At 33.8% G+C, this 12,044-nt stretch overlaps 2 protein-coding genes across 2 annotated transcripts; both read left to right on the top strand.

The window, feature by feature from the left end:
* Window positions 1–645: 645 nt before the first annotated feature.
* On the top strand, window positions 646–1,964 carry LOC141390419 (18S rRNA (guanine-N(7))-methyltransferase). Its single transcript, XM_073963330.1, has 3 exons — window positions 646–778; window positions 847–884; window positions 1,063–1,964. The coding sequence occupies exons 1-3, from the start codon at window positions 740–742 to the stop codon at window positions 1,811–1,813; spliced, it is 828 nt and encodes a 275-aa protein (XP_073819431.1). The 5' UTR covers window positions 646–739; the 3' UTR covers window positions 1,814–1,964.
* Window positions 1,965–3,703: 1,739 nt separating this feature from the next.
* Window positions 3,704–4,607, top strand: RpS25 (ribosomal protein S25). Its single transcript, XM_073963329.1, has 3 exons — window positions 3,704–3,831; window positions 4,090–4,366; window positions 4,448–4,607. Exons 1-3 carry the CDS (start codon window positions 3,829–3,831, stop codon window positions 4,519–4,521), a joined length of 354 nt encoding a protein of 117 aa, XP_073819430.1. The 5' UTR covers window positions 3,704–3,828; the 3' UTR covers window positions 4,522–4,607.
* Window positions 4,608–12,044: the final 7,437 nt, after the last annotated feature.

The raw sequence follows: 12,044 nt of genomic DNA, 5'->3' as shown, positions 1-12,044 counted from the left end.
TCAAAGTCGGCGTACCAGCCAATCAGACGCCGGCATCCATGTTACTATTTTTTACACGCTCAAATTTGTCGAGTAAAAAGTTTTTAAAGAGAGCGTCATTCAGCGCCATTTTTGTTTAAAGAGAAGTGATCATTTTACAACTTTTTTGTGTACAAGAACAGGTTTTCGGGTAAAATGTGTAAAAGTCGTAAACATTTTAAAAACTTTTTAGTTCTGGAACAAAGCTATAAGTAATTTTGATTAGTTTGTACTCTATTTCTTGCACATTTCTTTAAAATAAACACAAACGCCAAAACCAATCATTTGTTCTATTCTCAGGTTAAACTTGCAAAACGCAATCATAAGTCCGTGTTTAGACACACAAATTTCTCGGGAAAGTAAATTGAGTTTTTTGAGAGAGAGCGGAGAGGAAAGAGCTCCTCAATACTCTTTCCTACCCCCTATTGCCTAAAGACAGAATTTACTTTCCCGATAAATTTGTGTGTCTAAACACGGACTATAGAATTGTGTCAGACATTTGAAATGAATGACAATTTGCCAGTCGCCGCCATATGTCTTCCGTCATTCGTCAAGTAAGCATTACCTAATGGTTACTCGCAAATTGGTAACTGTTTAATGTTTTTCTATTTTTCGGTCTACAGATCCATTTGTGAGAACGTAAACAACGTGAACACGTGAAAAACAGAAAAAAATTCAGATCTAATAGACTAAATTTAATAAATTAATATATTTACTTACAATGGCTAGAAGACCGGAACATTCTGCACCCCCAGAAATCGTAAGTATTGATGTAAAGTTGATATGATAATAATTTAACATATTTTCTCTTTTGTTTTCTGCACTTAGTTTTATAATGATGATGAAGCCAAAAAATATTCGAGCAAGTGAGTAAAACAATTTTGATATTTTGTACTATTAATCTGAGCTTTTGCAAAATCGTTTGAGACTTTGTGGAACGTTTTCCTTGGATACTTACGGAACTTTGTTGAAGGTCCATATCTCGGGAAGTATGGACTGTCGCAACAAAATGAACCTACTAATGTGAATTCTCTTCTCACACAGCTCGCGAATTATTGAAATTCAAGTGGAAATGGCTGAACGTGCCTTGGAATTACTCAACCTGGATGAAGATGAATCCTATTTAATATTGGATATTGGCTGTGGCTCCGGTCTATCGGGTAGTGTTCTTGAGGATAACGATCACATGTGGATTGGTATAGATATATCCAAATCTATGTTAGACATTGCCGTCGACAGAGAGGTGGAAGGTGATTTAGTATTGGGCGATATGGGCCAAGGAATGCCTTTCAAACCTGGCACATTTGATGGTGCGATTTCGATATCTGCCCTGCAATGGTTGTGTAATGCAGACAAAACCTCACATAATCCCCACAAAAGACTGTACAAATTCTTTTCCACCTTATTCTCTGCTTTGACACGTACAGCCCGCGCTGTATTTCAATTTTATCCCGAAAATGCAGATCAAATTGAAATGGTAACAACACAAGCAATGAAGGCCGGGTTTTATGGTGGCATTGTTGTAGATTATCCCAACTCAACGAAAGCTAAAAAATACTTTTTGGTTCTTATGACCGGAGGTGCTGCCCCCATGCCCAAAGCTCTGGGTAGTGAGGAGGATGAGAAACGTATTAGTTATATTAAGAAACGTGAAATGACCAAAGATTGTAGGGGGAAACCATTGAAGAAATCTCGTGATTGGATTTTGGCCAAGAAGGAACGTAGAAGGCGTCAAGGCAAAGACACCAGACCGGATACAAAATATACAGGTCGTAAGCGCAGTGCGCGTTTTTGAAGTTCATCATCTGGCCGCAATACCAACAAGAAATTGGCTTTATTATTTAATTTTTCTTTCGTTAAGTTATACACACACAATTGATTAATATATAATGTGAATTATTATATATGGTAGGAAATGAAATAAATCTATTTTATATAAAAAGTGATATTAGTAATGTTTTTATATAAGACAATAAGTTAAGTAATATTCAGGAAAACCGTACATTTCATTAGCTACCATTTTTAAACACACGAGATTGATAAAAATTGCGTTTGGGAAATTATTGGTATGTTCCTTCTTTACATTTTAAAATGGTAAAAGTTATTAAACACTTTTCTAGTAAGAAGTGGTAAAACTGGAAGAATTTGGCACGTAAAGGAACAGGACTAAAGAAAATAAATCGGGTATGTTCTGAGACACACTTTACCTTTCACTTCACGCCTCAAGCATTTTGTTTACCCCATTTACGCTGATTTTTCTAGTATGGATGGGCTGGGCGTATTCTTCTTTTTAAATACCCTAGTGAACCTTAGTCCCGAGAAATTCGCAAAAAATAGGAGTAAATGGGATGATCGAAATGCTTGAGGCGTGAAGTGAGAGTTGAAGTGTGTCTCAGTACATACCCGAATATAAGTTTTTTTAACTTTTTAGGAATGACAATTATGCATTATTTATTTATTGCATTATTTATTTATTCAATACATATACTAATACAAAAGCCTTCAAGGCCAATAAATAGTATTAACAAAATATTAAATTCCGAGTAGAAATTAATTATAAAATCAAATTCTTAATATATGTATGTTGATATAAATAAATTTTTTTAATTGTTCCACAAACGTCCTATAAGGGACAAGGGAGACTTCTCTCATATCAATGAGTGCACCCCGATGCATATTAGCTCAATGACATGGGACCTACAGTTTATTGCTGAGTCCGAACGGAGTGTCTAAGACACCACTTTTGTAGAGAAGTTTTACATGGCTGAAATACTCAGGAAATGTCGCCAACATTACTGAGGGGTATTTTGCCACCGTTGAAAAGTGTTTGGATGTTGCCTGGCCGGAGAATCGAACCCACGGTCTTATGTGTGTAAGGCGGGTGTGCATACCATAGCACCACGGTGGCACCCATAAAAATTAAAATTGTTAAATTAAAACATTAAAATTGATTTTTTCTTTTCTGAATAGTTTCAGTGGAATAGAGATGAAAATTTATTTAATATAACAAAAAGAAACTCTTCACAATATACATCGGCGAGCTTCCATGACTATATGATGAATAATATATTGAATTTTTTCATATACGTGTCTTCTCAAGACTATTGGCACTATAAACTATTCTTCATTCCTATGAAAAAAATCAATTTTAATGATAATAATTTTAATAATAATTAATAATAATTTTATTAATAATAATTTTAATTTTATCATTATTATGATTCTTTTAATATAAATTTACTATGGTAATTTTTTAATAATTTTCTGCGGTGGTTTACCAACATATTAGACTAGGGCCGTTGTGGAAATTTGGGGGCCTATATCTCGGGAATTATACATTTCCGCAACAAAAGCAATACATGGTTGGAATCGGGATAAAAAGCACTATCTGTGGTAATTTTTTCATAATTTTCTGCGGTGGTTTGCCAACATTTTATACTAGGGCCTTTGGGGAACTTTGGAGGCCCATATCTCGGGAAGTAAACATTTCCGCAACAAAAGCAATACATGGTTGGAATCGGGATAAAAAACACTATCTGTGGTAATTTTTTCATAATTTTCTGAGGTGGGTCGGTAAAGGAAAGATAAGCCAATTTTTTTATTTATATTTCTCAGCTATACGTCACTAAAACCTTTCTCTCTATTTAGAGTAGCACACAACACTAACTCCCTCTAACGGGTAATAGCAAAACATAGTCACATTTTGTAAATTTTACTTTCTGAACACTTCCAAATGTCAAAAATTCGCATACATAGTGTGGTAGCACTGACAATTTCCGTCCTCCATCTTTTTGCTTTGAGGTTTTCAAGATGGTAAGTCGTGCGGCCAATGTTTTCGTCGATAATTTCCGAATAAAAACCAAAAAAAGTGAAATAATGTGAAAAGTGATTGAAACAAATAAAAATAATAAATACCATAACACAAAACATAGTGAAGTTGAACATTAAAACAATGGAAATACTGTGAGAATTTAAAGAAAACAATTCAACATAACCTCATAAAACAAATGCTGTTTGCTTGCTGTGCTGGTGTACTAATAAAATGTTTTTCTTTTCTGCAAAATTTGACAGCCGCCAAAGAAGGACGCAAAATCGTCGGCTAAACAGCCACAAAAAACACAAAAGAAGAAGGAAGGTAGCGGTGGCGGCAAAGCCAAGAAGAAGAAGTGGTCCAAAGGAAAAGTCAGGGACAAGTTGAACAATCAAGTTCTTTTCGATAAGGCTACCTACGAAAAGTTGTACAAGGAAGTACCCCAGTACAAATTGATTACTCCCTCTGTAGTCTCTGAACGTTTGAAGATCCGTGGATCCTTGGCCAAGCGTGCTTTGATTGAATTGCGCGAAAAGGGTAAGTTTATGAAGCAAATAAATTCCTTATTGGACTTTTACTAAAATGCATTTTCGTTTTTTTTTTTTTGCTTCGTTGCAGGTTTGATTAAACAAGTCGTCCAACACGCCTCTCAAGTCATTTACACACGTGCCACCAAGGGTGATGATGCGTAAATGTGTCGTTAGCAATTCTTAAGACATGTTTTACATATTTTTTTGTATTAAATGACTTAAAAGGTAAAAAACAAACAAAACAAAAATGTGTTCTCATTTCAAGTGGATTTAATTTGAATTTAACAACAAAAAGGAAACGTGGTGCTTCAGTTTGATAAACAAGTTTGGAAAGTTGTGGGTGTGCCGCCTTGGTCAGTGTTGTGATAAAGTAAATAGTAGTGTTCCTTTACGTGCCTGAGGTTACCAGTTTTTACCACTTTTTAACCGCAAAGTGCTCCCTTTTAAAAGCATACAATTTATATGAGAGCAGTTCACTACTTTCACCATTTTTAAAAGTAAAGGAACAGACCAAATGTTTTTCTAGATGCATAAAAATAAAATGCATAGTGCATTCTGATTGAGCGGCTTAAGCCAATAACAATATATCCTATGGACAATTAGAATGTGAATTTCGATAATCAGTGTGTTCGTTAACTCAAAATCTGTACAAATTGCTACTGGATGTTGTTCGTTTACTCTACAGTACAATGCAAAAGACCTTAGTCGTTTACAAGAAGTTACTGGACTTGTACGAATTATTGAGTAAACGAACACACCTAATATTCAACATGAGGAAATAATTAAAATAAGATATTTCAAAGAAGTTGTGGACATTGAAGTAAGCTTTACTTGTAAAAAGGCCCCTCTAGTAAACTTGAAACAAAAAAATTTGGAAATTCTTTAGCTACCCCTATCGGTTTTTTAATTTAAAACTTTTCTAAGTAGCCGGTCATCGGTCGGGAGGATTTAAGACTTTCTCCTGAAAATTTTTGTTCAGATGGCCATATCTCGGGAACTAAACATAGGTACATTTATTTTTTTTATTTCCCAGAAGAAAATAATATTATTACATCTTTGAAATCAATTCAAAAACACTGCCTGTGATAAAAAGGTAGCAAAATGAAAGATAAGCCGTCCTGACTAGGCTGGGGTTTTGATGACAAAAAAAAAACAATGGGGTACTGCTAGACATTTTAACTTTTTTAATATGTTAGTTAGTAGTTCCGATTTGAAATCAGCAGATATTGACAATTCTTTCTACATTCATGATAAAAAACAGTGATGAGCCGGTTTAGTTTGTAAGTCGATGGTCAGACTAGCACGATTTCAACATGGCGACGTCAAGTTTATAGGCGAGGGGTATGAAGTAGTGAAACCCATGTACATGGTTTTCTGTGTTTGTTGTGTTGCCTCTTCTTGTTGTTCGTTGCAAGATTTTTTCTTCCATTTTCTTTCATTTTTATTTTCTCAAGCAAACGTTAAGAACAAAGCAAGCATAAAAAGATTTAATAAAAACATTAAATTAATGAAATAGTGAAAATTTAACTATGTATTAATATTAATTTAACTATAAATGTTAATTATTTTGTGCTGTTTTTAGTTTATTTATGTTTGTTTTGTTTTTATTGGTATGAGAAACACAACAAACACGAATGGTAAAATAAAGAGGACACGAAAAAATCTGAAATTTCACGTTAACGTGTGTGGACACTAACGAAACTTGAAAAGAAATTTTAACGAAATTGGTTTCAAGAAACCTTGCTAGTCTGACCATCGACTAACATACAAAAGAAAAGCAGCCATATACCTACCTATGTAGGAATTTATCCACAAGCTTAAAACTAACAATACAATAAATTTAATAGCCTTAAAATTCATTAACAGGATGTAATTAAAGAAAATATAAAGATCTGTTTAGTGAATCAGCTAAGCAATATTAAAAATAAGAAACATAAACAATCATAACAAAAATTTGTACTAGTCCAAAAATTATTAATCTTCAAATTCACTCCGATTGACATATATTCTACATATTCTAATAACATTCTTTTATAACAGATTAAGGAACCAATGAATGTCTTACTCATTGTTTATTTTACAACAATTTCATTTGTTTGTTTTGTAGTTGTTACAAAAACAAAAGAAATTTTAACAATATCGATGGTTGTTAAAGTTTACAGAATAGGCCTACAGCACTTTAATACAAATGGAGAAAGATTCAAGTTAATAGCTCTTTTCCTTTGCCAGTCTTCTGGTTTTTACCACTTTTCACTCGAAAACATGGCAGAACTACCAGTTAGTGGTATCGCACCAGCTGATCGAATATGAAAAGTCAAATCCCTTTATAAAAAATTATTTTTGTTGTAATTTTCCCAAAAAACATAAAGAAAGTTTTGACATAACATATTCAAAATTTTACGATGCCTCTACCTGGGTAATTGTGTCATGCTCGAAAAGTATTCTCTTACTACACTTCTTTATGAGACCAGTAGTGCGATTCTCTAACACATTTTTTGAGTTACCGACAAAAATCGGTAAAATTAAAATTCTTATAATTTCGGTAATTAACGATAATATTCGGTAAGTTAGCGACCAATAAAAAGTAGTCGTAAAGTTCTACCGACAGTAACAATGTTGTCAAAAATAATTTATACTTTTCATTCATTATTTTGCGTTTTAATTTTACCGACATTTGTCGTTAACTCAAAAAATGAGTTAGAGAATCGCACTACAGGGGCTCAATTCTGTTTCTATGAAACTGTGAAATGAAAACTTTTATAAAGGAGAAAACTGTCAAATGAAAAAAATGTTAAAGGAAATATTTTTCATTTCAAATTTTCATAGAACAAGAATCCATTCCCAGGGGCTGGATTCTTGTTTTATGAAAATTTGAAATGAAAAATATTTCCTTTACAATTTTTTTCATTTGACAGTTTTTTCCTTTATAAAAGCTTTAATTTCACTTTTTCATAGAAACAGAATTGAGCCCCCAGTGGGCCTATTCTGTAACTTTTTAACGACAGTCGATATTGTTATTTTTTTCGACAAACTCATTTTAACCATGGTAGAATCATTACAAGGTAGGGCATAGCAAACAGCTGATTACAATTTTTTCTATTGGTTTGCTTATTCTTTCAAATCAGTATACACAAATTGTGTTTGTTTATGGTTTTGAAAAATATGACAAAATATTTTATACATATTAAAATTCAGTCGAAATAAAAATTGTTATTACCTTTCGGGCTGTTTTCCCAAGAAAACTGTTACCGTCGTAATGGAGATATCGAATGCAAATCGCTTCAACAAAAATCAAAGTGATCCGAGAGCAGGTGTTAAAGTGAACTTATCCGAAATTTTGTGTGAGAGGTACCAGAACGAGTAGACAAATATAGTCCATTTTCGAACCTGATCTATATCTGGTAGATATATTAGGATGTGCAAAGTATAGATTACATCGGTCACTCCCTTCGAGAGTTATAGTGCGCAAAATTTTTCGGAACATTTTTGAAGTTTTGTGGGGGAGGTACCTGAAGGAGTGGACCGATATAGCCCATCTTCGAATTTAAACTATGTTTTGATAAAATATTACGAAGGCCAAATTTTGGAGATGAGATTTCATTTGACGTTTGAGCTATGGAATTGACAGTTGAAATCGAGTGGATTTCGTAAATGTAAACTTAGCATTAGCATTACATTTTCCAACTTTTGTATTACTTTGACGCCCATCAACACGATTCATTCGTATTATTTTGGTGTTCAAAACAGAATCGACTTCTTGTTCATGAATTACAACAACTAATGTCATGTTCATACCAGCATTTGAATCACGTTGTTGGCTCTCATAATTACTTACACGAATTAACCCGTTCATACAACATGGTACACAATTCAAGGCAACATGATTCATATCATGGTACAAACACACAGGTAGCCGCATCGGCAATTGTTGGCAACATAAGATGTCAAAATTTGACATCAATTCAATGCAATTGACACATTATGTTACCATCAGCTGGCATGATAATGCTACCTGTATTATTGTACCATGATTCATATTTTCATACTTTTTTGGCCTGTTCCTTTACTTTTGAAAATGTTAAAACCGGCAAATGTAGCAAAAGTTGTAAACTGCTACCATATGAATTGTGTGGTGTCTGAAGTAAAGGAACGCTTTTCGAGTAAAAAGTGGTAAAACTTGAAGATTCTTGCACGTAAAGGAACAGGGCTTTTATTTACTGATTTTAAAGAAAGTTTCAACCAAAAGAGGAGTAAATTTAATTTATACGAACTGAATATTTGTCCTTCTTTCAGATATCTACTTGATATTAAATTATATTATTTTCATTCATTTTTTCATTTTTTCTCACAATTTTGGAGTTTTCAGTATTTTTCTAATTTTTCTATATTCAAAATTAACGAGAGAGAGACCTGCAAAATATCTTTTTGGTATACAGACTTTGAGGCATGCGATTGGTTTTTGTTTCTAGATTTGTAAGCGAATTTGAAACGATGAACAAGAAATGCAACTGCAATAAAAGAGAAGAAAAATTTGCTATGATTTGAGTGTATACCGTTTACTTTTCATTCATGTTTTGCACTTTTTCTTAAAATATTTGGGGTTTGAACCAAATTTACAAAAAAAAAATAAAATACAGCTGATTGTCATGATTCATTAAATGGTATGTTAAGCGGCCCATACACTATCAAATTGGCTTGTCCAGCCGATGAACCCCTTACGTATGTGTGTACTTGATAAGTGTGTAGCAAAGCATTCAATCAGCCTTCAATCTGCAATGGAAATCTTCAAATTTTCCTCTAAAAAACAAATTAACTTATTTTTTTTATTTCTTTCCAAACACAATGTTTTCTTTTTTCAAAATTTATTTTTGACAGTTTTGAAAATAAGCCATATTCATCGGATTGATTGGGTTTCATTTTGAAAATCAAAACTTTTTTGATTTTCCTGAATCCATCAAATACACACACACATTCTCATATTTTGACAAATGTACACATACTACTACAAATGTTGACATCAAAATTTGATAGTGTATGGGGCGCTTTACAACTATTTAATGTACTCATCAAGCTCAAGCTGAAAACAGATACAACGTTTGATTAAAGTTTTGCGTTGGGCGTCGAGAAAAAAACAACAACAACAGGGCGACGACGATACCAAAGTCCAGCGTTTATCTGTTTGCCGGCATATATTTCAAATGAATTTGAATTTTTCGGCATCATGCCCAACAGTGTAAAAACGGCCAAAACGACACAAAACTTTAATCAAACGTTGTATCTGTTTACAGCTTCATGCTTTGTTCCAGAACTAAAAAGTGTTTACAACTTTTACGACTTTTACACATTTTACCGGAAAAACTGTTCCCGTACACAAAAAACTTGTAAAATAGGGGTGAGCACGCGTGTGCGCGCACACAGGCAAATTGTGAAAACGTACTCTTAGTTTTTTGTGAACCATAAACAATTAAAAGTTTATGCAATTTTTTATTTATATTTTTTAATAATTTGCATTGTGGACGATTTTAGACAACATTAATGTTTAAAGAATTTTGAAATAAGTAATGAAACATCAAGAAAAATTAAATATTAATTCTCTCTTAAATTTGCCTCTCTCTCGATTTTGCTCAGATCTGTTGTAAAATGTTCACTTCTCTTTGAACAAAAATGGCGCTGAATGGCGCTCTCTTTAAAAACTTTTTACTCGACAAATTTGAGCGTGTAAAAAATAGTAACATGGTTGCCGGCGTCTGATTGGCTGAAACGTCGACTTGAGATTTCGTCGGTGTCATGCTTAAGTGTTCCATACACCATTTTTGACATTTTGAGATAAAGGTACCTTGCAAGGTTTTCAACCATGCTCTTTCAGATTTTTTGGTCGGTTTTTCTCTATCTCTTATAGTTTCTGAGATTTTCAGATGTCAGTATGTTCCATATCCGCTTTGTGACCAAAAAAATCTTGTCGTTTTGTTCCATATCCATAAAGCCTGGCGTATGGAACAAAACAACTTTGAACTTTTTAGTTCCATATGCATGTCGTTTGGCGTATGGAACAAAAAGAGACAAAAACGAATTGTTCCGTACCAAAAATGATGGCGTTTGGAACAGAAAATTGCCCATTTTTGCCAAGTTACAGAAAAGTGTGGCGTATGGAACAAATTGTTTTAAAGTTCTTGGTTTAAAAACTGAAGAATAATAGTGTTACGAATGTAACTGATAGGTTTAAGTTAATTTAGTTTAATTTCCGTTAATTTAAAAATTTGAATTGTAACGTAAAGTTTTATTACGTAGTTACTTTATTTAAGCAACAACAACTACCATGTAGAACTCTCTTCATTATTCTAGATGTTCTTTACCTTTCATTAATGTGCTTTTGTTTTGTTTGCCATAGTCATGTAATTATTGTTTAGTTTGTCACTTCTTTTCTTACATTTATTTGTTGTTGTAATTACGTCATTGATCATCCCCCATGTATGTATGTGAGTATGGTTGTTCGCTTAGTGCGAATGTGCGTCTGTGTGTTCGTAGTACAGATTCGAGGTGTTGCCATATGCTCTAGATATTTCTCGAACAGGGAGACTTTGGGATATAAATGCAGGGGAACTGGCAATGACGAGTAGTTGTGTTTTAAGCGTTGAACTGAATAGATCGGTTAAAGAATAGCTGCGTGCTGACTAGAGACTTGCTGTGTGCTTAGTGATTAAAGTCGGTTCTGAATAAGTGTAATAAAGTAAATAAAGCATTGTTGAAACGTAATCTAAAACGAACCCTGTTTTATTTGGTACAAATCGTACTGGGGAATAAAACAACGTCTACACGGAGATTAGTTAAATCTAATTCCGTAACAATTGGTGTCAGCAGTGAGATTACGATCATCCTACAATGAAGTTTAAGGATCTACGAGTGGAAGACTTGAAGAAGGAGCTAAGTAAGTTGGAGTTGTGTTCTACTGGCAACAAGGCCGAACTACAAAAACGGTTGTTGGAAGAGTTCGAGCGCCGTGGAATGAACATCGATGAATATGAGTTCGAGAAGGAGGAAGTCGAGTTATCGGCAAAGGGCGAATCCAGCGTTGAGGAAGTTTCGTCGGTAGCTGCCAGGGGTGACGATTTGAAATCAATGCTGGCTATGATGATGGAGAAATTAGATGCTAAAATGGAAGAAAATTCCAGAAAGAGCGAAGAAACTTCCAGACTTGTGATGGAAATGAAAGCAGAAAACTGTCGAATGAGCGAAGAAACCTCCAAACTTATGATGGAAATGAAAGCAGAAAATTGTCGAATGAGCGAAGAAAATTCCAGAAAATTAGAGGAAAAGTTGGAGGAGAACTCTAGAAAAATCACCGAAAACTTAATGGCAGAAAATTCTAGGATGTTTGAAGAAAATTCAAGAAACTTAAAAGAGGAGTTGGAAGAGAATTCTAGAAAAATTAACGAGAAACTCGAGAACATCACGATAGTGATTGAAAAGAGAGTAGAAAACATGGAGGTGCAAATTAAAGAGTTGGATAAAAAGATTCTGTCTGTTGACGAGAAATTTCTGGCCCATGACGAGAAATTTGTGAACCTGGAGAAGAAAATGTCGGAACTGGAAATCAAAGGTGGCCCGGTGAGAGCTATTCATAACATGTTAAAAATTAAGCCTCCAGTGTTCGACGGCTCTACCTCTTTCAATGTGTTCAAATTACA

Source organism: Musca autumnalis, unplaced genomic scaffold (genome assembly GCF_047663935.1).
Source record: "Musca autumnalis isolate F117 unplaced genomic scaffold, ASM4766393v1 scaffold_1, whole genome shotgun sequence".
Lineage (NCBI taxonomy): Eukaryota > Metazoa > Arthropoda > Insecta > Diptera > Muscidae > Musca > Musca autumnalis.
The sequence above is the reverse complement of the archived record's forward strand: the minus strand, read 5'-3'. Positions and strand labels throughout refer to the sequence as shown.